Raw genomic sequence first — 27,235 nt, 5'->3', positions numbered from 1 at the left:
TAAGATGGTTTTATTTGAGTGATTCACAGTGTAGGTGGAATACAAATGTGAGGTATTTCAGGATTCAAATACATACTGTACATTCAACAGCTAATGGAAAAGGTAATCAGGCAGTACGACAAAAGAAGATGTATCCAAATCCCTGCTCTTTACAAAAAGATGAAAAGAGTAACCTTTCAAAAACATGTTACCAAAGAAAATATTAAAATAAAATGTTAAGCATTGACAATACTGATTGTCTGTAAGTCTCTCTGTACAGGTTAAGGCAGAGTGCCTATTCAATGTAAACAGCAAGTTATGAGTCCCATGTCAGATGATAATTACAAACATCTTCCCTGGTGACACAGGTGCACAGTTCCTATCATGTCATGCATTTGCATTGACATATACATTTGTCAAGTATATACTTAACATCTCCCCACTGGATACAAAAGAAAGAAAGTAAATACATTCAAATACAAAATATTAGACATCAAGTAAACATGAATACGAAACAGTTTTATATATATATATGTATTATATACATATTTAATTGAAAAAAAAAGATATTGGCATGTAAACCAGCTTCCCATGCCAAACTCCACCCACAGACCACAGTTCCTGTGGGTTTTAAGCTATTTGATAAATACTGAATAATTCCTCAAACATTGCCCTTAAAATAACATCCCCAGTTTAGGAGATTTTAAGCGACATGTGCTGAGTTAGAATAAAAGCATTCTCCTCCAACTGGCTCAGCAATAACCCTGATGCAAAGCTGAAATAGCCAACCAGAGATCCCAGTTGATACATTCAGGATACCAGGAGTGCCATTCCAAACAGCCCGGCAATAGTTGTGTTGGTAGGCAGACTGTAACCCTTCACACACCGGCTCGGAAAATAAAGTTTCCCTTTGGCGTTAACGGGTTACAAACGTGGGTCTTACCCCATGTTTTTTCAAGAGTCGACAAAAAGACAAAAGAGACGATCAGAGTGAGGAGAGAAAATCTTTCAAGCCCCCCTTCTTCTTGCCCGGGTTGTCTTCTCGCATGAGTATCTTGCTGAGACGCTGCACAACCCAATTCTTAGGTTTAGAGGGAGTCTTGGGGGCAGATGAGCCTGACCCTGGGGTGTTAGAAGAGCTGGAAGACCTGGAGAGAGAAGGAGAAAGTTGGGAAAGGGAGAGGAGAGAAGAGGTAAATTAGAGAAATCTGAGATTTTGTTGGTCGGCAGGAAAAGTTAAAAGTGTGCGTCAAAAAGTATATGATCTGGCAAGCATGGATACCAGCACGTAGCACCCTTACAGCTAGCTGCAGTTCTCTTTATGAAACATAATCATTCAAAAAACTAATGGGCCTGACACAGCATCCTCTCGAATGTCTGTGACACCAAACAAGTTTAGTCGAGGAAGGTTATATCCTAAACTTTTAGCTCTGAGGATATTAATAAGATCCACCTTAAAATAACTTACCTAGGTGTGCGAACAGGTGTCTTGTCTTTGCCGGGAGTCTTGGGGGTAGGCATGTTGGCTCTGTGAGTAAACTGGGGGGTCTTGTATTTGCCCACGCTCCCTGGCGTGCTGTGGGTCTTCGCAAGGCCAGATAAAAACTCCCTGTTCATTCCTCTGTGTCTGGACGTTTGATTGCAAGTGTGGCAGGTTGCCATCTGGGGAGAGAAAAGGAACATATTCATTAATATTGCATGGCCTGAATACAAATTCCTCTCAAATATAATAAGGTTCCCAGGTGAAGGCATATCAGCTGTTGTTGTATGATAGCAGTTTATCTACCAACTGATGTCATTCTAAGTGAGGGAAGATAAAGCCAGTACAGCCACATCTACCTGTATTTCTGTGGGACACATAAGAGCTTATTGCGACTTAGTCTGGATTGATCGCAGCAACAGAAAGCCCACCCCGGGACAATGAGCAGCCTAAAGCCTCACAGACATCAGACACATAGGAATAGTTCACTGTGGGGTCCAGGAAGTAAATTCATGACGTGTAACAATTTTGAAAATGATTTGCTTGACAGCTGAGGCTCTTCCCATTGGTCCTGCCAATCATCCCAAATATTATCATACCTTTCAATGTTTGTACAGATATTAAAATAGCTGGATTAGTTAAGGCGGGATGGGAAACCTTGACTTAGCCTTTGAGAGGGGAGGTGGGTGGGTNGGGGGGGGGGCTGTTGCCAGGCAGTTTCACCTATTCAAGCTATAGGTGCTTTAACAGCTGTCAGCCAACTTCTTAAGTTTAAGTTAAAATAGAGTGGTGCATCTTTTGCTAAAATTTGCAAAAGATGCACCACAAAAAATTATCATTATGAAGTTAATTTTGATTGCCGAGTGTAATGGATAGTGAATGATAGATTGGTTCCTTCACTATGCAAAAATGTTTCCTACTCTTTTCAAATAATCAAATGAATACAAGCTCCAAAAGTAGGTAAACAAGAGGAGAGCAGTGGATGGCGATTACTCTGAGCAGGAAAGTGTTTCTTGCTCTTTTTGAATCATGTCTCTCTGGCAGCGGTGCCAACATGGGGGAAAGCTGAAAAGTTGTCTGTTGCAACTTTAATCTCTACACGCCATTTTTTTTACATGAATTACGTTAGCACGTCAGTCACACTTAACTGCGCCTTACACGAAACATTCCAAGCAATTTCCTAACACAGATTACACAACACCTTATATTTGGCGAAGAGCTCAGACACTTATGAGAGTGACGAGACCCAGCTGCTCATGAGACCCTCATGCTTAAAGATGGTAATTGGCATTCCAGACTCCTGACTAACCCAATAAATTAAAAAAAGAACGTGCATGTAGCTACAATATGACTGAGACAAACTAAAGAAAACTAAAAACATTATAAAAACAGCAGCTATGGTTATTGCCACAAAGAGTCCTTTACTTTCAGCCACAGATTTACAACTAAGATGCAACTATAAGATCAAGCGACAATAGCAACTAGGAGGCAATCAAATCTTCTCAGTGATGAGCGCAAGTGCAAGCTACAGGGCTGCAGAATATTAAACAAACTCTAGCAAATAACAAAGCTCTTGAAAAAGTGTCCTTTCCTCACTGTAGAAAAATGCAGGACAAAGAGTTAATGGCTGTTCTGCAACTCTACTTGTAACCTGTAGAAACTTAAATCCCACTTTTGACACAAGCCCTCCAAAATTGCACAAGATTCAAACAGGTCAAAAGAGACCAAGAGGTCAGCAAGTGTGAGCCAAGCTGTTGACAGCCCTGAATGCTGAAGCGATGGAAAACTCACCGACACGAAGGTAGCCATTTCAGATTCTGACAGGTGTCCGAGAGTTGGGTTTCTATGAAGCGGGAGTAATGAGTTCCTCTGTCTTTCTATTCGAACTTGTGTGAAGTGTTTGCTAAACGAGCATGCATGTCCAGCTTTATAAAGACCAGCCCAGCAACTGACCCACCTATCTTTGCAGAGGGGCGGGGCTCAGAAGAGTGCTGACCAATAGGAAGGGTCGACTGCTCTGTGGGACAGCCGGCACTCTGCTGCTCCGTCAGTGATGAAGCTGTTACACAAACTGGACTCCTGGAAGGATTCCTACTTGTATACATTTCCAAAATATATATTACGTTATTAACATTGCTGCACACATATAAAAGAAGCAGGGTGAGGATATCTTTAAAAGAAAAACACATTTTTTTAACCTGCTATTTATCCTGTTATTAGTTTTATTATATGTTCAGTCATTAAATGTTTGTATTCATTTAAATAAATATATTTTTAAACCATAAAACATTTTATTTTTGAATGTTCAGCACTTGGAGTTGTCATTGATGTATGAATGAAGCTATTTAAATAACGTTGGATGAATGACCCAAAGCTGATGTAAAGTATAATAAGGACATTGTGATCATTGTAAGAAACGTTTGCTGGTGATAGACTTGTCTACATTTTATTTTTCCCTCATATTAAAAAAGGTATAACTGAATACTGATGTCATCACAAATGTATTTCTAACTCCTAAATAGGCAAACCTTTCTTTCAGTAGATGAAGCTTCATACTGGAAGAGAACATGTAGCGGTAGAAGCCTATTCATCAAACTATTTATCGCTTCCAAAGTTAAAACAACTCTTCTGAACTTAGCAAACCATTTGTGATTACAATCGTTGTGAAGAACAAGTCGTAAAAACTCAAAGCAGCTATGTTGACGGTGCAGATTAAGCTGTTTTTAATCCACTAAAGATCATTTTAGCTGGAGATGGTAAAGCTGTTAAAAACACATCATACGGGAACAAACTGTCAGCAGGCTTTTCTTTGGGTCAAATCCATGCAGCAACGCAGCTATTCAAACATGTGCAAATGCATAGCTCAGATTTCCCCCTCATTCCTGTTTGTCTATTCACCTCAACTTATTTGTATTTGTTGTGATGAGCAGTCCACTGTGTTTACTTTCATTTACAACCCTTTCCTCACTACCACCTGTTATTTCCTGCTGCAATTACCCAATTTCCTCCAGCAGATCATTAAAGTGCCATCTGATCAAATATCAACAGGAAACTGGTAGCCAATACTCGAACAAGAACTGTTTGTTTACAGGTTATGAATGGAGCTGTGGCATTAGGCTTAGATTGTACTTGTTTGAACTCAGATGACTTATCAGCTGAAAGCAAAGAAACACCAGCTTAGAGGACAGGAGTGTGAGCGCCATAGTGAAGTGAAACAAACAAAAGCAGACACCTGCAGATGGATGTTTACATCAAGAATGACCTGCTGCTGTTTCGTGTACCACTAGTAGCCCCACATGTTTGAAGTGACTTGCTCCGAAGCACTGATATAACAGGCTCCAAGAAAAAAAAACGTTAACAGAATAAAGACTTCTGTAAAGTGAATCCATGGCAATCCAACAGTGCTTCTACAGAAAGAAAAAGTCACAGATACATTTAATCTTCATCCCCTACACATGGGGATAATAGTAAAGGTCTGTTCCAGAGCTAAATGGTAATTGCCCTTTACACACAGGGCGTGACGACCTTTGAAATAATGATGCAAGGTGTGCGAAATACCAGCATGTGCTGTTCATCCCTTGAATCCTAAAATGAAAACAGCATGAAATCGTATATATACCTCGCTAACTAGCCCACTTCAAAATCCATTATAAAGAGATAATACATCTCTTGGTGTGAGCGAATGTTTTTTAGGCAGTCAAGGCTTTCCAGCATGCCGACCAATCAACAGCAACACTTTGATTTATAAACCTTAAAATAAGACATGCATCCCATGTAAGTGTACCTGAACGCACAGGGAAACAAGTACGAGGAACAAAAGAGTCCAAGATATCTCACAACACAACAACTCTATGAGATTTTGCAGCTTTGTCTCATGTAGCTAAAGCTGTGCCCAGCTGGCCACGTGGGAAATCAGATGTTGTGTCAGGTAAGAAGATTAGAGACACTTCAGAGGATACATCTGAACTTATGAACACAGAAATCATTGCTTCCGCTGTCTAGAACATGCCAGGTCTGTATATATTTCTGCCACCCTGTGACATGCATGCTTAAAGCGTATGACCACTCTTGCATGTAACATTGGCTCTGGGAATCAAAAGAAAAGTTGCGTGCCAAATAGGGTTACAAACACACACAGACCCCACATAAATCCATTCCACCCTTTCTTCTATTAATAGCCCCTGCTCCATAAATACCTCCCTTCCTGCCTTTCACTCTCTGTGGCTGGGGGTCAGGTTGGGTTGATTCATACCAGCCAGGAGCAATATATGAGTAGGGTAACAGTGAGTGACAGAATTCAGGGCCTAAAAGCGCCTTTTAATTGAATATTTGTCGTGGCAGAGTTTTCTAAAGGCTCGATAAGCGTGTGATCTAAAGCACACATATCTACACGCAGTGTGTGAGTGAAAGTGATTTGAGAACACATCAATACAACACCATAGAGCCGAGAGCAGGAGAGCAGCTTGGGGATCAATACGAGGCCGGCCGTGGTGTTGCAGGCAGCCACTTAGGCACAGTGTCTGGAGGCAGGCTGCACGGTAAACACACCGAGACACCCCATACCAAACACTGATATTTATAAAAGTAAGTCATATCTGTTTCTATATCTGTTGTGTCTCTTTTGTTTGGATAAAGGTCACGTACAGCAGGTTTGCCTCAAAACAAACCATAGCAAAGGCTGGAGGGAAGATATCTACGTTTTAAATGAAGATGTATGGCACAGTCAAGTCGGATAAAGTAGCCGGGTCAAATAAAATAGGGTTTTTCAAAATGCTTTAGTAAATCATGAGTTTTTGAATGAACATCTGGGAGGCAATAAATCAGTGATATCTCACTGTGGAAAATGCCTGATAACATCCTATCAGTAAATATCCTGAGAAGAACTTTCAGAACAAAGAAATGTGTTAAATATTACCTGTGCGGCATTTTTCCAGGGCATTCTGAACTTGTTTGTTCTAAATCTGTAAACGTACCCCTAAAGGCCTGGTGTATTCTGTCACTGGGTTCAACACACTTACATAAAGGTTAAAAGTGTGTGTGTGTGTGTGTGTGTGTGTGTGTGTGTGTGTGTGTGTGTGTGTGTGTGTGTGTGTGTGTGTGTGTGTGTGTGTGTGTGTGTGTCTAACAAAAGACATAAATAATGCATATGCATATTTTGGTTTGTATATTATTTGTTGGTCCACAATTTTAGTGGTGCCACGGTTTTATGCATCTGTCCCTGGGTGGAGCAGCTGTGCTTCAGGGTGTAGCTGTTAGATTTGGAGCTCCTCTGTGGACAATATAAAAGGAAACTAATGGAACAAGTGTGGCTTTACAGCAGATATGTGTTGAATGACAATATTGTTCTTACATGCAGTCAGAATCAGTTACAGGAGCAATATACTGTAAATATATTGCTAAGTGAGGATCAGAAAACCAAAGAGTGGCGGCTTCCAAACCTTGACACCTATGCCAACTCACATTAGAGCCTATAGGAGCCATTTCCAAGTTAGAGAGCAGGCTTTTAATAGTGACTAGGCAACTCATTGAACAGGATTATTGACAGATGACTTGTTGTTCTGGAGCTGCAACAAGTCTTAAGCTGGGTTACAGACGTGATGACAGCGGAGATCAGAAACTGATCCTAGCCTAAGACAAAAAAACAACACCAATGCGCACTTCACTATGCAAGGCTTGTGTGTGTGTGAAGCCTTCCAAGGAATCATGACAGTCCCAGCTGGACTGCTGCCGCTTTTGTGTTTGTGTTAACTTGCTTAAAATACTTTATGTAGACTTTGTTAAATCGCTAAACACGTGAGACATGAGTGAGTGTCTTCTTTCCAGCAAGTCTCCTGTGTTTGTATCTCAAGGCCACGAGCACTGCTGCAGATTCCCTCCTGGCCTTTCTTTTCCCAAACATGTCCCCATCTTGTCATCCTGTCACTCCCTGCCCAACGTCGAGGCCTCCAAACCCTCGGCAGAGCTTTTGGTGTTCCCTGAGAGAAAACAGAGGCGAAGAAAGAGCCAGACATCTCTGTCTCCTGGTTCCTGTCATCCCCCTATGAGGCACATTCTCCAGCAACATAACTCCAGGAAAGATACAAATGACAGAGGGATGTGGTGAAGAGATGGCCAAGAATGGAAGGAGGAGAGAAGCAAGTTTAAGATTAATGTGAGAGGGGCGGTCAGGTAGAAGAGTTGAGGTAAAACACAACAGAAGAAGAGTGAACGAGAGCATGAGAGGTGGCCAGTGAGGTCAGAGAAGTGGTGACATGAATCACACATAGAGAGTTGACTTACGTCAGGAAGAAATGGCCCTTACGGGAAAAGGGAAAGGTTTTTCAACCTCTTACGTACTGTCGATTTATTTTTTTCCTGCCTGGTTTATCTGTTATTCTGAAAGCAAAGGTTGTTTTCAGAGAAAAACAAGTGTTGTTTTACAAGGGTTGTTGTTGTTCTCCATCAAGGGTTTCGAGTGTTGTTTTTACAACACTTGTTTAGAAGGCATCGTGACTACACATTCAGTAAACATATTCAGTCCTCTTGTAAAAACTAAAATAGTTATTCTTCCGGGAGCTACTAGCATCACTTTTTATTGCCAAAGTAAGTAACTGTTGAGTTAAAAACAAGGCATAAATTCCCCATATAAAACAACAATATTGTACATGTTCAGGAAAGACCTGAACTACATATTTTTGTAACAAACAACTCCGCTGGAAAGCATAAATCTAGGCTCACGAAGAAAGAACAGAAGAACAGAAGGACAGAGGAGGAGACGTGTGCATGTATGTTTCGCTCCATTTAGGGTCTCTGCTTCTCTGGTGGAGCTACAATCCAACGTACTTCCAGAGCCATTGCTAGATAACCTGCCCAGCATGCATAAACACGGAGGATTTACAATACCTCTAAAGACACCGCTTCACAGAGCCGAGGAAAGCATATGACATCCCACCCAGTGGGCGACACACATACATACATCTAAAGGGAGAGCAGTATGGTGTGAAATGAAGGGGATTTACACACCGAGGGACGGCACACCACCTATGTGTATGAAGGGGAACATTATACTGGTCATGTGCATGCTTTATTTTTGTTCAGGCAGGGATATGTTAACATTGATATCCCTATTACAGTACTACACATATTGTTGGTGTGGGGGAAACGTCTGTGTAGCAATGCAGTGGGAGTCACCGACTCATGAAGGAGACACGGGAAGAGCAGGAGCTTTGATGTCAAACACTGATGGTTTATTATAGGAGCTTCGGCCGGAGAATTCACATCACAAGTCCAAGAGCCAGAGGTTCTGACTTCACGGTAGAGTTGCCACGTCAATTCTGAAGAACTCTACCCCAGACCCATGTATTTAGCTAGTTCAGAGAGAATAATCAACATGCTGCATAACAAGATAGAATGATAACACCTCTATCAGCTGACGCCAACAGGCAGGAACAGGGAGAAAGAACACTGAGAGCACAGCAGCCAAGGCTACAGGTGCGTGTGCTCAGTCAGGACAGTTTGAACTGATAAACTGGGTCAAAGTTATGGACCTTGGAAAATATTTCCCCAACAGTTGGGAAGACTACAGTTTACTCACAAAAGCTTGAAATACTTTATAATGCAACTTGGCCTGGAGTAACTACTTAAACTAATCAAAATAGATTACAAAAAAAAACAATCATAATAACAATTAGCTCTTCAAAATTTCCGAAAACCCCTCCTATAAAAGATTCCACAGAACTGTTTTGACACTTGGAAAAAGACTGAGAACACAAGCAAACATGGATTTCTGCAAATACTCATGCCTTGTTCTGAATAAACGATAGCTTCGTCCTGCACACAACATGGCATGAATGGGACATTTATAGAACAGCATGTTTTGATTATTCTTCCAATAAATCTCCCACTACTTCCTGTAGATGTAACGTGACTAACAGTAGGAAGGGCAGAACACTATGTGTACACAGCCAAAACACTCGACTCAAGCACAAGGTAATAAAACAATACAAGAATAAAACAAAGAAAGAATATTATTAAGGGTTCATGGTCGCTGCGGCACATTATGTTACTGAAAGCATTCTCAAGTCTGTGGACATTGTAGACTGTAAAGAACAACTTTGACGATTTAAAAAAAATAAATTCTTATACATTGGCTTATCCAGTCATCCCAACTACCCCGCGCTTGCTTCTTTAAAAGGAGATGAGTGGATCTCATTCAGGCTCCTCTCCATGTCTGGTTTGTTGTGCTCTGTTCATCAGCAAACAGCCACGGAGACAACGATAGGAAAGCAGTCCACATTCCTCCTCTTATCTCACCGCTCTGCATTTTGAGGGCTCACTATCACACCACTGCAGAACTCGTTGCCCCTTGAACCCCGAGTACATGACAGTCAAGTGACCCGAGCAAACAGAGGGTAAAAATACCTCAGAGCACAAGCTCAGGGTGTATTGGTTTACTAGGAAGTAATGCAATGATGAAGTCATGACGAAAACATTGTTTACAAATACGTAAGAGGAGAGGTGCTCAGTCCCGGATGTGTTTCTGTAGAGAGGCCTTCAGGGGACTACACAGTTACGTTTGACTAAGCCACACCGATTTAACACTAGAACTGCCAAGGAGTGACATATGCCCTAAAACTGCTAACAGGGCAAATGTACGCACTATTATATTGCTTTTCAAGATTCAATGTTAATTCTACAGCACAGGGGTGTCTAACAAAATGCTTTGTAGCTATATCATTATATTTAGGGTAATCTGGGGCCTCTGTAAAACGTAATTATCATTTTAACTGTGTATTACTGGAAATATGTTATTTGCTGAAATACATCCTCAATGTAAATATTTTCTCAAATCTTTTTTTGTCCAGATGACTTCCCTATCAGACCTTGATTTGACCTTAACTCCAGTCCACAAAAGAAGAACAGGAATACGCACATAGCCACTTCTTTAAACCAACATTGTGTTACAAGATTACTTTTTCTCTTACAGTCCATCATTTGACTTCTTCTGTTCAGCTCTCTTATCTGCCTTCTAACTTTTTCCTTTCTTCACCCTTTATGTTTCCTTTGTTATTCTCATCCACTTTTCTCTCTTCCCTTGTTAAGCATGCTCCCTCTCTCCGTCTGTCTTCCTCTTTGCCCTCAGAGTCAGCTGATATACTGGATTGTGGGCTCACAGTGCCTGCATGAACACCTGCATGTTAAATGAACCCAAACGGATTTTAATGAGGCAGCAGCATTTCCACTAGAGCTCTTCATTAGGGCTGATGTCAGCTCTTCACTGATTCTCTCTTATCAGTGCTCTCTGATGTCGGGGGGGGAATGACCCTATCACCACAAACTCCACAACCAATGTCCTTATTAGTAGAGTGGGTGAGTGCTGGCCCTAATAAAAAAGATTTCCATTCTGGTGCCATCCATTAAGAGGGCAGTCAAAAGGGAATACTGCAACACTTTATAGGGCTGTGGGAGGGAGCAGGCTGAGTGTTGACAAAGCACTGTCTGGAAACATTAGTTATCTTACAGTTAAGCATAATGGGACCACTGTAAAGAAAGACTGCAATGATGAGTGGAGCCCCATAATGAAACCAGGCACTTTCTGTGGAATGAATACGAATGAGTCCATAAATCTAAATAGCAACAACGCCTGGAGACAATACATTAGGAGACAATGTAGGGCTTGTTTTGTCACGATAATCAATGATTCTATAAGAAATGTTGCACCCCTGGGATATGATTTTTGATTTTAGGTCAAAGAGTCTTCTTAACTTAGTTCAACACCACTGCAGCTGAGGATACAATTAAGGAACATGCCCCTGTGTTTCTCTGCAAGGACACTATGCTGCAGTGCAGTACAATACATAACTGAGTGTTCTGCAGAGTTGTAGTGCTTTGTGTTCTCACCAGTACAGAGGAGGACTTTTGGAAGCGTTGCAGCAAATCTTTCTGCATCAGGCTGAGTCGTTTGCCCCGGGCCTTCCTGCGCAGGACACTCTGCACCCGTGCCGACGGACGCCGTTTTGGTCGAAGTCGCATCCGGTAATTGTTCGGATGCAGCCACTGATAACAGTACTGACACACGGAGGTATCCTGCAGCAGAGGGGAGGGACCGTGCTTCCGTTGTTCTGAGAAAAAGAGAGAGAGAGACAGTGTGAACACTAAATAGCACCCCTACCTACTGATGTGTGTGTGTGTGTGTGTGTGTGTGTGTGTGTGTGTGTGTGTGTGTGTGTGTGTGTGTGTGTGTGTGTGTGTGTGTGTGTGTGTGTGTGTGTGTGTGTTGACTGTTCCCACCAGGCAGACTGCTACATCTGGCTGACTTGGTGTGTTTGGCTGTGGGTAAAGTGAGATTTATCAACCTAGACAAGCTGGTGACAAGGTTCCACTTACTGCTGCATTCAGCTGTTTGTAGCTATTATAGTCCCGGGCATCACTCATGAAAACATGCAGAAATTAAAACAGAACAAACATTGTAATTCAGAAGTCAGATTCATCCAGGAGGTGTTTTACTTACCATTAGCCTTCACAGGACACTGCCTAGGGAGGAAAAAAAGAGACAAGATTAGATATTTTGAACGGATGCTTTTTATACCAGAAAAGAATACTGTAATTTAATTTTTTCAGCATGTTTTATATGATTTTTTACATTTAAATTAACACAGCATTGTAATAGTACACCAGACACGTGGGACAAACCTCTTTTTATTTAGATTTTGTATTTCATCTTAATATCTTTTTGTATATAGCATTTTTACTATAAAGAACAAATATAAAGAATTTTTTGAATTAATTCAAATTGGCTGTTGTTTCGTCAACTGGCCTTCTACACGACCCTGTAAAAACCATTAGTAAAAGATAATTATAAAGTAAAAGTTATATTTAAAAAGTTTTTGGTTCTCTAGGGAAAAGCATTTAAATATAAGTCAACATGCAAATGTGTTTATTAAAAAATGCCCTTTTCAATTTGATAACAGCCTTTCACACTGTTAACAAGGTAATGTAATAGGGAAAGGATATTTGGAATAATTTAGTTCCACGTAGCTTTCAATTTATGAATCTGCTGAAAGGAACTGACAGTTAACAATGCTGTTAAAATACATGAAAATAAACACATTGGAAAACAGCTTGTGACCAACAAATCTTCCCATTAGCAATGTGGAGAGCATCCGGCCTGTCCAAAACAATACAGGGCAAATGTCCACACCATTTGATTCCCCCCCCACTACAGAGCTACCCGTTGACCACTAGGCTGCCTTCAACTTTGGAAAGCATGCGATGAGATATTCCTGCAAATATTCAAACTAAGCTACTGCTAAGTCCCACAAAATTAGCCCTGGGCTTGAATCAATGAGAGGAAATGTACTGTCCAGCTGCACGTGTGGGAGGAAAAGGGGGCTGACTGTTCACGGAGAGGAGGAGGGGGCGGGGGGTCGACTTTAATCTGGAGTTGACCCACTGACTGCAGCTGCGTGTGCTGTCAGCGCTTTGTTGACGCTCTCCACTAGCCTTCTTAACCACCCTACATTTGAGATGGCGCATTGTATTGTATGACGTTAAGTGGGTGGAGAAGGATTACTACATATCTGTCATCACTTTTCACACAGTCTGAGTCACCGTCGCACGATCCACCACAATTTAATAATCAGTGACTTAAAACTGTCATATTATATAGAAGCCCTGAGGAAAACCCTGGAAAGGAAGGGGAGTTGTTCGAGGCTGGCGTGGTGCATTGTGGCTCCGCAGAGGATGGATAACAACTCACAGGCCTCAAAAGATTCCCCAAAAACACTTTTGATGGTCGCTGAGAAAGCTTTTCTTCTTTTTTGGCTTATATAAATGTCTGCCACTTCCTGAGGTAGTTGCATCAGGAATAATCAGAAATTGTACACTGAGAAACACTTCATAAAAGGACACATTCTTCATGCTACTGACGGAGCAAACTCTCTGACAAGGCTGTGAATAAACCACTGATGACTCCACTGTGAGGACTTTTCAGATTTTGTTTTCCCATAACCTCTCCTTCCGCTGCTCTAGTGATAAACCAGCTTTCAGGAACTGCACGCCGCAAAGAAACTCTTCCATTGCCCCGGTCTAATTATCATACTTGTCATGCATCTCCTTTTAAGGGCACACTTAGTTGTGGTGACTGGAGATATGGGACCTACACATGAACTGTTGATAACTGGGAAATGCCATAAAGTGATACTTAAAGATGCCAAAGGGTTGGGGGGGGGAGTTGGCTACAATGTAATAATGTAATTAGAGACAGAAGGCTAGCTGAGGTAAAGCACACAATGAAAATCAGTGTGAACATGTTATTGCTACCATCAGGGTAACAGTGCTACTGCTGCTGTATTTAAAAAAAGAAAAACTATAATTAGGCTCTTAACTCAAAAATATTTCGACCCAAACAGCCAGGCTCGGCTAGAGGTGTGTTCAGCAACAATTAGTGAACACTACATATTGTATCCTACTACAGCATAGTCTGGCAGTGTTCCTATTAAACAGCTGGAAGTGACAGAAAGAGGCCAGCAGGTTTCTTACAGTCTAGAGTCACTTTCATGTGTGTAGACGTAGCGGAGAGGGGCTGTAAGACACGAGGAACACAAAGTATTTACCATGTCTCAAAAGATGTTGACAAAAGTAATAATTGCCCCTTGATTGAATAATTTATTTCAAGTTAAGTTTGGTTATTTTTAAGCTATAGCCAACATAAGGGCAAGATTGTAATGTACCTAATATACTTGGGTTTATGACGACATACCTGCAAAACGAATTACATTCACATTGACCTCAACTGTACTTTTTTGTGCTTATTAGCAAATATTAGCAAGCTTCCACATTAAACTTATACCTAAGAAACTGAGGTACACATATTAAACACTATACCTGCCAAACATATTCATGTAGCATTATCTTTGTGAAAGTAAAAACAACATAGGAGGACCGCCTGACAGCATGGTTCAGGATAGGATTGGAACACCCCACCTGGGCTTTGGGAAACCATAATGATATTTCTTCCACTATTTTCTGACATTTTACGTGACATTATTTCAGAAAAAACTGTCAAAACATTTGATAATAAAAATAATCAATACAAAGTTGGAGCCCTACTCTGCTTTAAATATTGCTCACTGAACACAGACCTCTACTGGTATCAGAACTCCAATACTATTGGCTAATATTAGATTATAATTGATTTATTGGTAATATAAGATGATGTTATGGTCTCTATTGAGAGTGCATGTAACTGGGCTTAATGCTGAACAAAAACACTTGAGGCTATTTAATAGTTGAGTAACTTTGTGTTTGTCAAGCAGGCATCTTGCATACTTTGGTTATGAGACCAGTCCGGTTCCAGTTACCAAACAAACAACTATGACTATGAATTTACTGGAAACAGGTTCACTAGTCGGGCAACTTGAGCCACAATAAAGTCATGTCAGTTCACAAACAAGGACCAAACAGGCCGTCACAAACATTCGCCTGGAATCATTTCATGAACGCTTTTACTACAAGGCAATATTTATGTACTGAAATCAAGACTGAGAAAACAACTAACCAATTGTAGCCCTGATGCAAACACAAACACAAACATGTTAGTTAATAATCAGCCTGCCAGAAGGTGAAGACAGCGGCAGAAGGCAGTAACACAATCTCCCACAAATATGTGTAGTAGTGTCTATGAGTGCAGACGCGCTCCCACGACCAAAACACTCCAGTGACGCATGACCAAAACCATAACAGGAGAAGAGAAGGCGCTGGAAAGGCCCGGAGGAACATGGAGAGACAGTTCATTAGGACTAAAAGCATTTTCAACACACACTCCACACTTATGCCAGCTATTTGAGCAATGCTGACGAAAACATTTTCATTTCCCCTCCGTTAACTGATCCACTGCGTCCAAGATCTCAATCTGGGACTCTATTTCATTACATTCATTTCCCTCCTGATATGCTTTCCATATTATCACTCTGGCTAAAGATCAAATTCAAAATTCAATTAGCTCATCACACTTTGAGTTTTTGCTGTGGCTGCTTATTGTGTCTTCTCTGCCGGGCACTTTGGCATGAAACCATCCAGGTCTTTGAGCTACTGGTCCAAACATTGAGAATCGTGTCTTGCCTGCTAGACAGCTGGTCAGAGTTAGGCTAAGTGTGGTCGAAAGGTTCTCTTTAACCACAGCTCCTCCATAGCCAGGAAATCTGGGGAATAGATCGATGTATTTTAATAGCACTGGCCTCGCACACATCCGTAAAATGACCCTGACTTGGGGTTTCACAGTTAAAACCTCTGTTTTGATTTCCATTCATGGTTCTGCCCAGAGATTTCCTGGCTCAGGTGAAAATGAAAACAACCTGGAGGATGTGGGGACATGGTTGAAACCCAACTCAAAGTCCACACACACACTTTTACACACTTCAATGGATTAAAACACCATATCCATTATGATAGAGAAAAGCACGCAGACACGCCTGTGAGTGGCACACACTAGAGAGACTAAAGTGGCTTTATCCGGAAATTACATTCAGCTTTGACTTTCCTCACAATAAGATAATCACCAATGTGTGGGACACGCCATCAGAGAAATACACTTTGGCAAAGAAACAAATTGAAGCAATGAACTGTGAATGATGACGCAGTTTAAGAACCGGCATCAATTATTTTTGTTTTATTCTAATAAGGATGAAAAGACTTGACTACCAGAGGCTTATTAGATAAAGGCAGTTGGGAAAGACTTTTATGAGACCTTGTGGCAACCTTGCAAAAGATGAAAGAGAAGAGGCGAGGTTCTGTTTGCTCTCCTACCCGACGATAAGAGGAAGTGTGTCTTTGCTGGCAGCACTTTGCTTTCTCTGTTTTGTTCACATGTTTAAGCTTGTTAGGAAGGTGCTGTGACCTCACCAATGAAATATAACTCACTGTGAAAATACACATGATTTAATAAGAGTACGTTTAAATTGAATTCATCAGTTGCAATAGCTCACACATGCTGCACAAAATCCCCCAGGCCATTCAACTGCACATGAGCCACTGGGCACAACCAGCTCGTATAATCAATCGTAATCAATCGGAAAAATATATCTTTTAAAAACCGGGATAAAACGCAACTGAAATGTGTGCAAAAGGAGCTTAATCACATGCTCAGAGAAGCTAGAAGGAGACATAAGGAAATTATTGAACCGAACTTTTCTACAATGGACTCCAAGGAACTTTGGGACACTATGAAAGTAATCACAAATATGACTCCAGCTAAGAAAACTCTCTGTACCTCTGATGACCTGCAAAAAGCAAATGAACTGAATGACTTTTACATGAGATCTGAAACCCAGGACTTCTCCTCTGAATGTACAGACATCTAAAGGCCCTGACACACCAGGCCGAAATCGGCCGTTTTCGTTAGTCGAACGACGAAGCGTGCCCTGTCGCCCAAACTCAATTTGGTGTGTCCCGCACCGTCGGCCGTGACACGCCTTATTTAGCCTTTCATGGCCGACGCATGCTTCGGGTCGGGCCAAATAAATCACTCTGATTGGCTGTTCAGCTAGCAAATCAGTGCATGAGAAGCGAAACAGAAGTGAGGGACGTAAACAAACGCTTTAAGAAGGCACAAAGAATGTCTTCAACAAGCAACACTCCAATGGCTGATAGCTCCAGTACCGCACGAGACATGTTTTCGATGGACGAGAGTGAAAATGGAACGCACACGCTATTTGTTGTTTGTTTATATCACAGTCTGTTCTTCTTCTCTGTCTTCCGGTTGTTGCCTCTTTTGAATGACGAATACACACCGCTGCCTGCTGGTAAGGAGAGTTATTGCCACTCACGCATGCGCAGTTCGTACGTGCTACTTGGCCGTCGGCTAAAGTCTTTGCGGTGTGTTCCAGTGCGACTGTTGGCCAAGAAGCAGGAGACGTGAGGCGACACAACAGTCGTGTTCCGTCGGGACGTGTTCTTTGGTGTCAGTTTGGTGTGTCAGGGCCTTTAGAGACAATCTCTGCTACTGACCAGGACGAAAGGGTGGTGATTGACCCTTTAAAAGGTCCAATCACTTTTCAAGCACACCTGTACTAAGAAGGCCACAGGGCCAGATGGCATCTCTGCATTCCTCCCCAACACATTTGCAGAAGAACTGACATCAGCATGGAGTCCCATATTTCAAAAATCTGTTGATCTTCACACCATCCCCACCCTCTGGAAAACATCAATAATAACACCTGTTCCCAAAAAACCTTGTCCAAAGGTAAACAATGATTTCAGGTCTGTTGCGTTGACATCCATTGTCATGAAATGTTTTGAGAGGATCATGGTGCCGCTGCTAAACAAAATTGATGTGTATGTATAGTGTTTACTATGTTTGTATATGTACATGTATGCGGAACTGCTGGACGGAGTCCAGAACAAATGTCCTTACGGGGACAATAAAGTATATTGTATCGTATAATGGGAATAGCCACTGGAACTAAACAAACAGCCATGCTTCACAATAAGAAGATAATTTCGTATAACAACAATAATATGTGGCATCATCAAAGAAAAAAGTCAGTAATCAAGCAACAGCCAAATATTACTCAGACTTAATGTGGAGGTGGAAAAAGACTGATACACCAAGCTGTGAATGTTCATCAGTCACTAATGATCCAACAACAAAGTGGATGTTAGCTATCCTCATATGGGCAAGTCTTCAAAAGGAGTGATATGCATGTGACACATTACCTAGCCATATTCAAATTTAAAATGTAAAAGGTGAAAAAGCTAGTTCTCAAACAACTGTACATAGTAAGCTTTTCAGTGGTTAAGGGTTAAAAGAGCAATGCTATTACACTTTAATTGATTGACAGGTCTCTTGAAACAAAGTGTAACACTAGGCATCAAATAAATATGTTACATGCTTTCTAATACTGTTGATGGTCTGTTACAGTCATTAATATATGCTAGTAAACCAAGCACATATGATCAATTTCAATATAAGAAAAGCCTAAATGTGTGTGATTTTGCTAAACCTATCTTTATTCAATTTGTGAGTGTCTATAAAATGAATTATCACAATATACTGTGTGTAACTAGAGAAAGGTTCTTCTATTTCAGCGTTAACTCCCATATATGCTGAGTGAACAGGAAAGGAACATTCTAGTTAAAAGGGTAAGAAATCTAAAGTTAAATGTTAAATCAGAGCATTTATTTTTCCCACTGGCTCTCTCTATTAGCATTTACAGAATTAAAAAAGGATAAAGTATAGAAAGTATAAAGGCACCACTCTGGGATAAACTAATGTTAGTAAAATTAAACATATCAGTATACTGTTTCCAGCAGTCCATATAAACACAGTTACAGGCAGGAGGTCCACAGCTAACACTGCTCGGCTCCTCCACCTAGCGGCTACATGCTGCCATTACAACAATACACGACAGAAAGCAGCACCTGAGAAAGTGAAATTAATGTAGGATTTTAAACAAAGTTTCTTACAGTAAGAACCGTGATAGCTCCGGGCATGTTTCTTTATACAGCAAGGAAGCGTCCAACAGGAAGTCCACTGTTTTTCCTTCTTGATGAAACTTCATTTGAATGCAGGGTGCTGAAGTGGCTCGTGGAGAACTGGAGCGACACTAACAACGTGTTAAAACCATAGGTAAAACGTCTTTTGAAAAACGTTAAAGTGACCACTGAGGTGAGAATAGAGTATAACATAACATTCACGCACTCTCTATTGGAGCTGCAGTGGTCAATACGTGTTAAAAATGTGTACGTTTGAATCTCGATAAACCTTTTGCTGCAAATCCACGTTGGGTCGCAAGACTGTGACGTTGCTCGTGGTGCATTGTGGGAGATTGAGTCAAACAAGAGGTACACTGCGGGGCGACTGTTTTGTTCGTTTAGGTAGCATAATGTAATTTATAATGCTCTTCTGTTTGGGCTATTGGTTAAACAAGATAAAAGCAAATACACCCAAAGTAGTTATTTAAAAATGTGATTATATCGTGGTAGTTTTTAATGATATTGTCATTTTATCTTATTTAAGATCACTTTCAAAGCACGTAGGTTCAGGTAGGAAATCACAAATTAGGTTAATAACAGGCACAATTTGGAGGCGGTAACGTTTCCTAAAGTTAAAAGTCAGACACTAACTCATGACAGCATTTCAGAGATACATTAGGTATTTCGGTTATTAATTTGCTGCAACCTTCCTCTTTATTGATGTCATAATTTCTTATTGAGAGAGTAAGAATTACTAATGTCTGACGACATTACGGGCTGTATTTACATCAATATTGCTGTGTCCTGCGCATTAACAAACCAGGTTTCTTGGGTTCAAGAACACAAAGGCTGTGCCAGAAGGTTATCGCTCGAGTCTAAAATCCTGCGGCTATGTGGAATTATTGCATCAAGGAATTCTAAGGTCAGGGAAAAAGAGCGACAATGTGAAATTGTATATCTCCAGCCTATATCAGCAGCAGCAGCAGCAGGGAGGGTGAGCTCACTGAGTGCGCATCGATGCACCCTCTGGGGGGCTGATACCAAATGAAGCAGCCCGGTCAGACAGACACCTGCGATACAGAGACATAACAGAGGTTTGTTCGACACGAGAGGGGATATCGTTCAGCACTACAAACACACACTCCTGCTCGGCTCGTCTCAAGGTGCCCATGGACTGATCTCCGGAGCTGTGCGTTTTACGCACATCTTTTCCCGGAATATCCAGTCTGACTAACAGTAGGTTGGTTAATCGCTGTCATTTACGAGAAATGCAGCAATTTTAGTTGAAGGGAGGCAATTATGTGGTACCTAGTCCATTATGAGTTATCGATGTCCCATGTGAACCTGAGTTAAAACAGAAAATAGCCTCTGCTCTGACGCAATCATTTCCATTGTTAAAACTGAATTTCCATCCTCATATCTTCCTTTTGGGACTTCATACTTAAGTGCAATATCCAGGTCTGTGCAGTAGCCTACAGTATTTCTCTTTTATTAGTGGGTTCATGATTGTATGATTATTTATATATGATTTGCATCCATAATTGTGTAATAAGGCTACAATAATATGTTATATATCACATGTTGCTGCTGTGGAGCATACTTAAAATGTTGTTCTTTGTATGTTAAAATGCTTGTTTTCTTGCGCGCGTGTGTCAGTTTATGGGGAGAAAGATTTCGGTGTGGGGGGGGGGGGGCGTGCCACCAGAAACTGGAGATATATTAAATCATCGGGCCAGTATAGAGCGCACAAAACTGATGGAGTAAGCTGAAGTGTGAGGGATTGCTTCTCACTTTGTACGCGAGTAAATCTCCACTTTATCAGGCGCTGTCAGGCAGGCGCTTTCTCACAAGATTGAAACAGCCAAGCGGTGCAGCTCCTTGCGTGTAGTTCGCGGATAAACGGATTTTCCCTCACTACAGGACTGAATTGACTTGCGATTACTAGGGAGGGAGGGACAGACAGACAGATAGAAAAACCGAGAGGTTCATATTGTGCGCAAAGTGCGACGACATTCCCATCTCTGCTGCGTGCTGCTGAAATGAAAAAGAGGTGATGGAAAGGTAGGCTGACTATTATTCACTCACAGTAAATTGGAATAAATGAATGTTGTGTGATAATATTATGAAAATGCATGATCAAAGAATAGCCTACTTCTAAGCTCTTCTGCACAGTTATAAATGAACCCAATTTTCCTGCAGGGCACAGAAACCCTGAAGCCAAAGGAGTTCAATCATTATCAGACGCTATTATAGTGTTAGTAAATCTTTGAAGGATGCCCGAGATACCACACATCAGATATTTCATGGTTTTGTTTTGCACTTGAGACCATGGAAGGACTTTTTGGAATCAGTTTGCAGGGGAACCCAATATTGCATCCCTAAATGTATTTATGCACCACTTATTGAGACCGTTGGAACCAAACTTGTCTCCATTGTGCTGTGGTGTGAGACAGGTCTGGTGCCAACAGGACTCGGCTTCCACCTATGGAGGTCCTCACAGGGAGGCAGACACCTCCCAAAGTGTCCTGTCAGCACCTGCAGGGAAAAGCCGATGGAGCCATCACTTCTGAGACGCAACACAAACTCCAATAGTGCTGAGAAAGCTTGGGAGAAAAGGCACAATGCCCTGTAATGCTGTGTGTGTGTGTGTGTGTGTGTGTGTGTGTGTGTGTGTGTGTGTGTGTGTGTGCGTGCGTGCGTGCGTGCGTGCGTGTGTGACAACAAGAGGGTCCACTTCAATCAGTGTTCTCCTGCATACTGATGTGAATGCAGATATACATTTGTCTGCGGCTATTATCTGAAGTCACTTTCTGGCTTCATACATCTGCAGCTACTTTAAGAGTTTAATAGTCTATACTCCGTAATGAGTGTCATTATCCATTTGAATGAATAATGGATGGCCATACGATCAGTGACTCCGTTGTTATGCTGTGTCCTGATAATGGGCTGCAATTTATGCATTCTTTCAAATTCTTAGCGCAGATTGTGCTATTAAAATCAGTGCAGAGTTTAATGCTCCTCTACGTGTTTGTTTGTATTGCAGACATGCTTCTTAGCTATGGAAGCAATTGTCCTATTAATGCATCATTTAGAGCGTTAGCACTTTTTAAACCCCCCTGCTTCTGATGCATTCATCCCAGCCATTCCTCAGATTAAGTGTGAATGAATGGTCTGATGCAGGAACATAGAGAGAGAGAGAGAGAGAGAGAGAAATCCAAGGTCACAGCATCACTTACTCATAGGACTTGTATCTGTGTGCAGGTCGGAAGTTGTCTCGCTTCGTTGGGAGTGAACACACATCACTAACATTAACTTGATGACTTCACATTCTGCTTAATTCCCAATAGTTCTGTAAGATAAATAGGATTTAATATTCAGCATTTGACAAGTGATTACCACTCCACGGCTGAGTCACTCTACTGTTACTGGAAACTACGCATGTACAGGCCCAGAGACTTCATTATTCTCTTGGGCTATTTTCAGCGGAACCTTTCTGCGGTTACTGTACTTCCTGATAGAAGAGCATGTGAAAACTCAAAAGGAGGTGATCTGGTTCAACCTTGTTGTATAGCTTATTCTCCTTTTCTGTACTTCAGAGAATAATTCCTTAAATATCTCAGTATCAAAGTTGATTGTAAAGCAATGAAAGGATGTGTGTCTCTCAAAAAGGCAGTGTGTACATTCCTATGTGATGGCCCGGAAAGCAGAGCTGTGAGGACAGACTGCTTTTCTACACCATGCATAATCATGTTAAAGAGAACAAAGATGTTGGTTCTACAAACAGTGTTTTTTTGGACCAGGATGATCCAAGCAACCAGAACCCCAGAGAACAGTGGCTCTTTCACAAGGGAAGGGACCCAGTGGAGGGACCAGCTAGGTCTTTGTAAAAGGCTGTGTATCCATGGAGAATAGCAAGGAGAGGAATAGTAAAGCCGTCTTCCTTTTTCATAATAAAATGATAGAGGGTTAGTGTTCAAAGACCTGAAAAGCATTCAAAAGCTTTACAGATTTATGATTTCATGGTAAGACGTTAGTAAGCCTCTTTGCACATTAGTTTTGTAAAGGTATGATGGGAGAGCCTAACCTCTGTGTTCGACAGATAGCAAACCTCAGGTTAAGCTAAATTTTTGGCCCATTGATGTGATTTATACAATGGTTGTCATTTAAAGTCCTCGTTAAAATGTGCCGGTTGGATGTCAGGCTTTAAAACGAAGAGTTATGTCTAAAACTATGGTGTTAAAGTTATGGTGGCTGTTTGTTTAGGCGCTCCCTGCGGCCTTGCTTCAAAAGAGAATGAACGAGCACAGAGCTTCACATCCAGTGGCTGCCAGAAAACTATTTTCTTTTCCCTCTTTAATCCCAGACAGCAAACTGATTAAAGCAGAGCCTATCTGAAAGGCCAAGCAACCTCACATTTACAGACACATTTCATGTAAAAGGATATTCATGCAAATTCATTTATGCAAAGTTTTATAGTCATCACTTTTCAATCATGGATAGACCCGGTGATGTGTTTCGCCTTATGTGATAATGAACTGTCTTTTAATGAATGTTTATACAGGGATATCAATAAACGTAAATTTGAGGCATTATGTTAATGTGTGATTTTCTTCTGTTTCCTCATACAATTTCCTTGTAGGTCTTTCCCTAAACCCTTTTTTCTACTTCCGTTCCAGCAAACTGAAATCTTCCTCCATATCACAAACTGATTAGAGAAGCCACACCATTGTAGCTGCTGGCACAATGTACCATTGGTGAGTCGTCCATTGTGTGAGTTTCTGAAAAGCGAAGGAACATTTTTTATGATTCGACTGTAAGGGACACGGGCGGCCCATATCCCTTACAGTCTCTGTGATCATTGTCCTGATTATAGTGAATTATTGGGCCCTAATACTCAGCGGCAGTACTTCAATTACAAGTTCAGTTAATTGCAAACTGTGTCCGCTGCAATATTCGTCTGGCAAAGTCATTTCAGTCCTGTCTGAAACTCATTGTTGCCACGGTAATGAAAGGCAATTCACGTAAACGATTGAATGTACAATCTGGGTGGCCTCATTCTCACCACAGCCAAGATGCCTTGAGCAGTTGCAGTAGTAAGCCATCCATTATTAGTCTATGTTTTTTGTCTAATGTCCTATATGGAGGGAGAGGTACACTGCAACTTCCATTACAAAAGAATGCCTCGTACTGCCTCATGCACTTGATGTAGGAGATCAGCTTTTCCTGAGAGCAAACTTCAAAAGCATCATTCCCAAGTGTTAGGCAGCCTTTATCTCTCCTCTCTGATAAAATATCTGTGCAGTTCTATCAGACATTGTTACCTAGACTTCACTCGGACTCAATCTTTGAATATTCTCTTTTTCTAAGGTTTGAGTTAAGAATAGCAGAAAGGGTTAAGTGAATTGAATTTGCCCGTGGCTCTCCTCTATTTTCTTTTTTGCTTGCTTTCGTACTTGCAACTCCTTTCATCTGTCCTCGGAGTTCATATCCCTGCAGTTTCAAATCTAGGTTGAACTCATTTTCATACAAGGAACTAGGCGAGAGAAAGATTTTCATGTAATTGCCTACTGCATCACAAAAGTCTGATTTAAAGTGAGGCTGATGTAAGAATCTCTAAAGGGATTGAGGGATTGGATCAAATCCTAGCGGGGAACATACCACTGTGAAACATTTGGGTTGAATGTCACAGAAAAAAGGGTGTTTGATTATGCTTTGTTATTTTGCCTGTTGATGTTCCATCTGCAGATATCATGCCAGTGAAACCATGGCATTTTCAGACCTTTGTTTGTGGTACAAGCAGCTTTGAGTTCACTCGGCTATGACCTTTTAATGCCAGTTACACGGCAGACTCCCCAAGAGATACGAGAAGAAAGGGAGAGAGAATAACGTGGGGCTGGTTTGGAAATTGATTGCATGCCTTCTCCCTCTTTGATGACAAACTGCTTCGCTCTGAGACCAATACAGTAGATAGCATAAACATCATTTTACTTGCACACATTTCAGATTTTTAAGCCAAAATCACCCAGCAGATCTGATTTATTTTCAATATACAATGCACAACCACGATAATGATTACATTTAATCCCAATGACACTCTCCCAATCGGCCACAGGGCTTTAACATATGGACATTTTCAGAGGGATCTTTTTCTCCAGTGGCACTAAAAGTCATTAACCATTGAGTCAAGCAATTTGGGCGTAAGCCTTTTTCTCCGGTTGTAGAACAAGGTGCTTAAGAGACGAAGCTTGGAAGGCCAACCCCCTCTTCGGTGAGAAAGGCTACTCTCATTGGCCAGGTGATGAATGTGGTGTTTTTGGAGGAGCATCGTCCCTTTGGCGCTCTCCATTAGTATCGTTCTCGTTCATTTCCCCCTCCGCTCCAGTCTCATTCTCTGTTCCCTAAAATTCTGTCACTTTTTCCCTCTCATATTCTCAAGTCGCCTCCCTCTGTCTCTCACACAATAATCTACTGTAATTGACTATCTCCCTCTCTGCCCCCTCCCTCTCCCCCTCATTTCCTTCCTCTCCCTTCTCTGTTTCCTTCCTCTTCACAGTGGATAAGCTGTCGCCGCCCTGAGCTGAAGGCGACCTGTCGGCTGGGCCAGGGGCTGCAACACAGGACATGGGTCCCGCTTGTCCTCCCCGCTCGTGTCTTGTGTTGCAGCCAGTGGTCTCGCCTCTCTGCCTCTCTTCACACCGCTGATGGACTGAGCTCCCACAACAGATCCCGACTGCAGACCCTGCTCCTCACTCTACAGCGCTTGTTCCCATATCACTGGGAAGTGTAATTTTCCAAATCAACATATTTTGTCTTACAGTTAGAAAATAAAGCACTTCAAAGCTAAATGTTACTCTTGTGTTCTCATTTGTAATGCCATCAGTGGGATTCAAGGATGCTTTGTTTTCGACTATAATTAGGTTTGCTCCGTTCTTCTAGTTGAAATTCAATACTTGTCTCAGGTCATGTCTTATCTTAGATATAGATGCAGACCAACGAGAATAACTTCGCTGTGACATTCGCAGTGTGGCATTCAAGGAAAATTAACACCGTCGAGGATTGTTATTCTTTCCAAACCATAAACACAAGGCAAGCAATATAGCTTTCTAATGAGCCTTGACTCGCAGCAAATGAAGCAAGACTTCTGACTTTCCCAGGGAGAAAACTTCATTGTGATGCAATGGCTCGTGACAAGGTCAGCAGTGATGTACCTCTGGGTGAGGCAGGCAGGTGCTACAGAGGCACCAGGGCTGTCTGATCCCTTTTGATATGTTTCCTCTTCTTCGCCCCGGGTTACAAACGGACAGCATTGAGAAAGAGGTCGGAGCGTGATAGCGAGAGATAGCGTTTGACTTTGTTCTCATTTCAATAAAAACAGGAAAGAGGAGGGAACACAGGTCCAGTGAAGGGAACAGGGGAGATGATAGATTTACTCGCTCCAGCAACTCAGACTTGGCCAGAAACACAAAAAAAGGGATGTTTGTGATGAGTAGAATTGGTTTGTGTACATCAAGTGTAGTTTTGTTTGTGTGTGTGTGTGTGTGTGTGTGTGTGTGTGCACTTTGTAATAATGGACCTTGTGTGAGTGTGTTCTTTTGATTGGAGAAAATGAAGCCATTTTCCAGCAGGGGTGCCACTTGATTGGAATGTAAATGCAGGCGCGGGTTCTTGCTGTTTTCAATCTCCCCCCACCAAGACTCTTTACCAGAAGGATTGAAAGGAGGGTGTGTGCTGAATGCTGCGTGAGCTGGTATTGGCTGACTGTGTTTACCCCGTGTTGGTGCAGATGTCTCAGAAGCAATATTATGTGTTTATAGCCCAGGGTGCAGGCAACTATTTTTTTTCTGACAAACCTCCCGGAGTGATCATTTCCTGATCTTAAAGGTAGGCTTAAAGTGATGTTATGATGAGTGTTCATCTTTTTATGACCTCAGCGAGATTGCAAAATCACTTCAGGGTAACTTTCTTTTAGATTAGAGTTTCCTCTTGGTAAAATTTATATTTTGCCTGCAAAATATATTAGGGTGCTTTTTTGGTTTAACACTTAAAGTAATGATTTGACATTATTTCAAATACTTGTGCTTTCTTTCCTTACATCACAAGATTGATAACACCTTCATGTCTGTAAGCTGATAATGAAGCTCAAGTCTGAAGCTGGTTAGCTTAGCATAAAGAATGCAGGCAAATAGCTAGCCTTACTCTATCAGTGGTATTCCTACCAAGCTAACTAATGAACATGGAAAAGAAAAAGTTAAACAAAACAGTGTGTAAAAACAAACACTTGTTTTCAATAGATGTGCTGGACTATTTATTGGCAAGAAGCAATGA

At 41.5% G+C, this 27,235-nt stretch overlaps 1 protein-coding gene and 1 long non-coding RNA gene across 4 annotated transcripts; one reads left to right on the top strand and one right to left on the bottom strand.

The window, feature by feature from the left end:
* rmp24 (ribonuclease MRP subunit p24) lies at positions 1-19,216 on the bottom strand. Of its 3 annotated transcripts, none has more exons than XM_010791238.1 (6): positions 19,200-19,216; positions 18,902-19,041; positions 11,949-11,971; positions 11,339-11,559; positions 1,448-1,641; positions 1-1,127 (listed from the first exon to the last, which is right to left on the bottom strand). In XM_010791238.1, the coding sequence occupies exons 2-6, from the start codon at positions 18,994-18,996 to the stop codon at positions 965-967; spliced, it is 696 nt and encodes a 231-aa protein (XP_010789540.1). In that variant the 5' UTR covers positions 18,997-19,041; positions 19,200-19,216; the 3' UTR covers positions 1-964. The 3 variants fall into 3 exon arrangements, with proteins under 3 accessions (XP_010789540.1, XP_010789542.1, XP_010789541.1); XM_010791240.1 differs by having other exon boundaries at positions 18,902-19,030; positions 19,137-19,215; XM_010791239.1 differs by having other exon boundaries at positions 18,902-19,030; positions 19,127-19,201.
* Positions 19,217-20,663: 1,447 nt separating this feature from the next.
* On the top strand, positions 20,664-25,749 carry LOC104962744 (uncharacterized). The gene is made up of 3 exons (XR_800239.1): positions 20,664-20,971; positions 23,587-23,664; positions 25,464-25,749. It is a non-coding gene; the product is annotated as an uncharacterized lncRNA (long non-coding RNA).
* The last annotated feature ends 1,486 nt before the right edge of the window (positions 25,750-27,235 follow it).

The sequence above is a fragment of the Notothenia coriiceps genome, unplaced genomic scaffold, assembly GCF_000735185.1.
Source record: "Notothenia coriiceps isolate Sejong01 unplaced genomic scaffold, NC01 NC01_scaffold00035352, whole genome shotgun sequence".
NCBI lineage: Eukaryota > Metazoa > Chordata > Actinopteri > Perciformes > Nototheniidae > Notothenia > Notothenia coriiceps.
The sequence above is the reverse complement of the archived record's forward strand: the minus strand, read 5'-3'. Positions and strand labels throughout refer to the sequence as shown.

Excerpts from the sequence above, each read along its gene's own strand:
- rmp24 (XM_010791238.1), bottom strand. The coding sequence starts at position 18,996 with ATGAAGTTTCATCAAGAAGGAAAAACAGTGGACTTCCTGTTGGACGCT. Across the intron at positions 11,972-18,901 it reads GAGCTATCACGGTTCTTACT|GCAGTGTCCTGTGAAGGCTA; the intron begins GTAAGAAACTTT and ends TTTCCTCCCTAG. Across the intron at positions 1,642-11,338 it reads AAAAGTCCTCCTCTGTACTG|ATGGCAACCTGCCACACTTG; the intron begins GTGAGAACACAA and ends TTCTCTCCCCAG.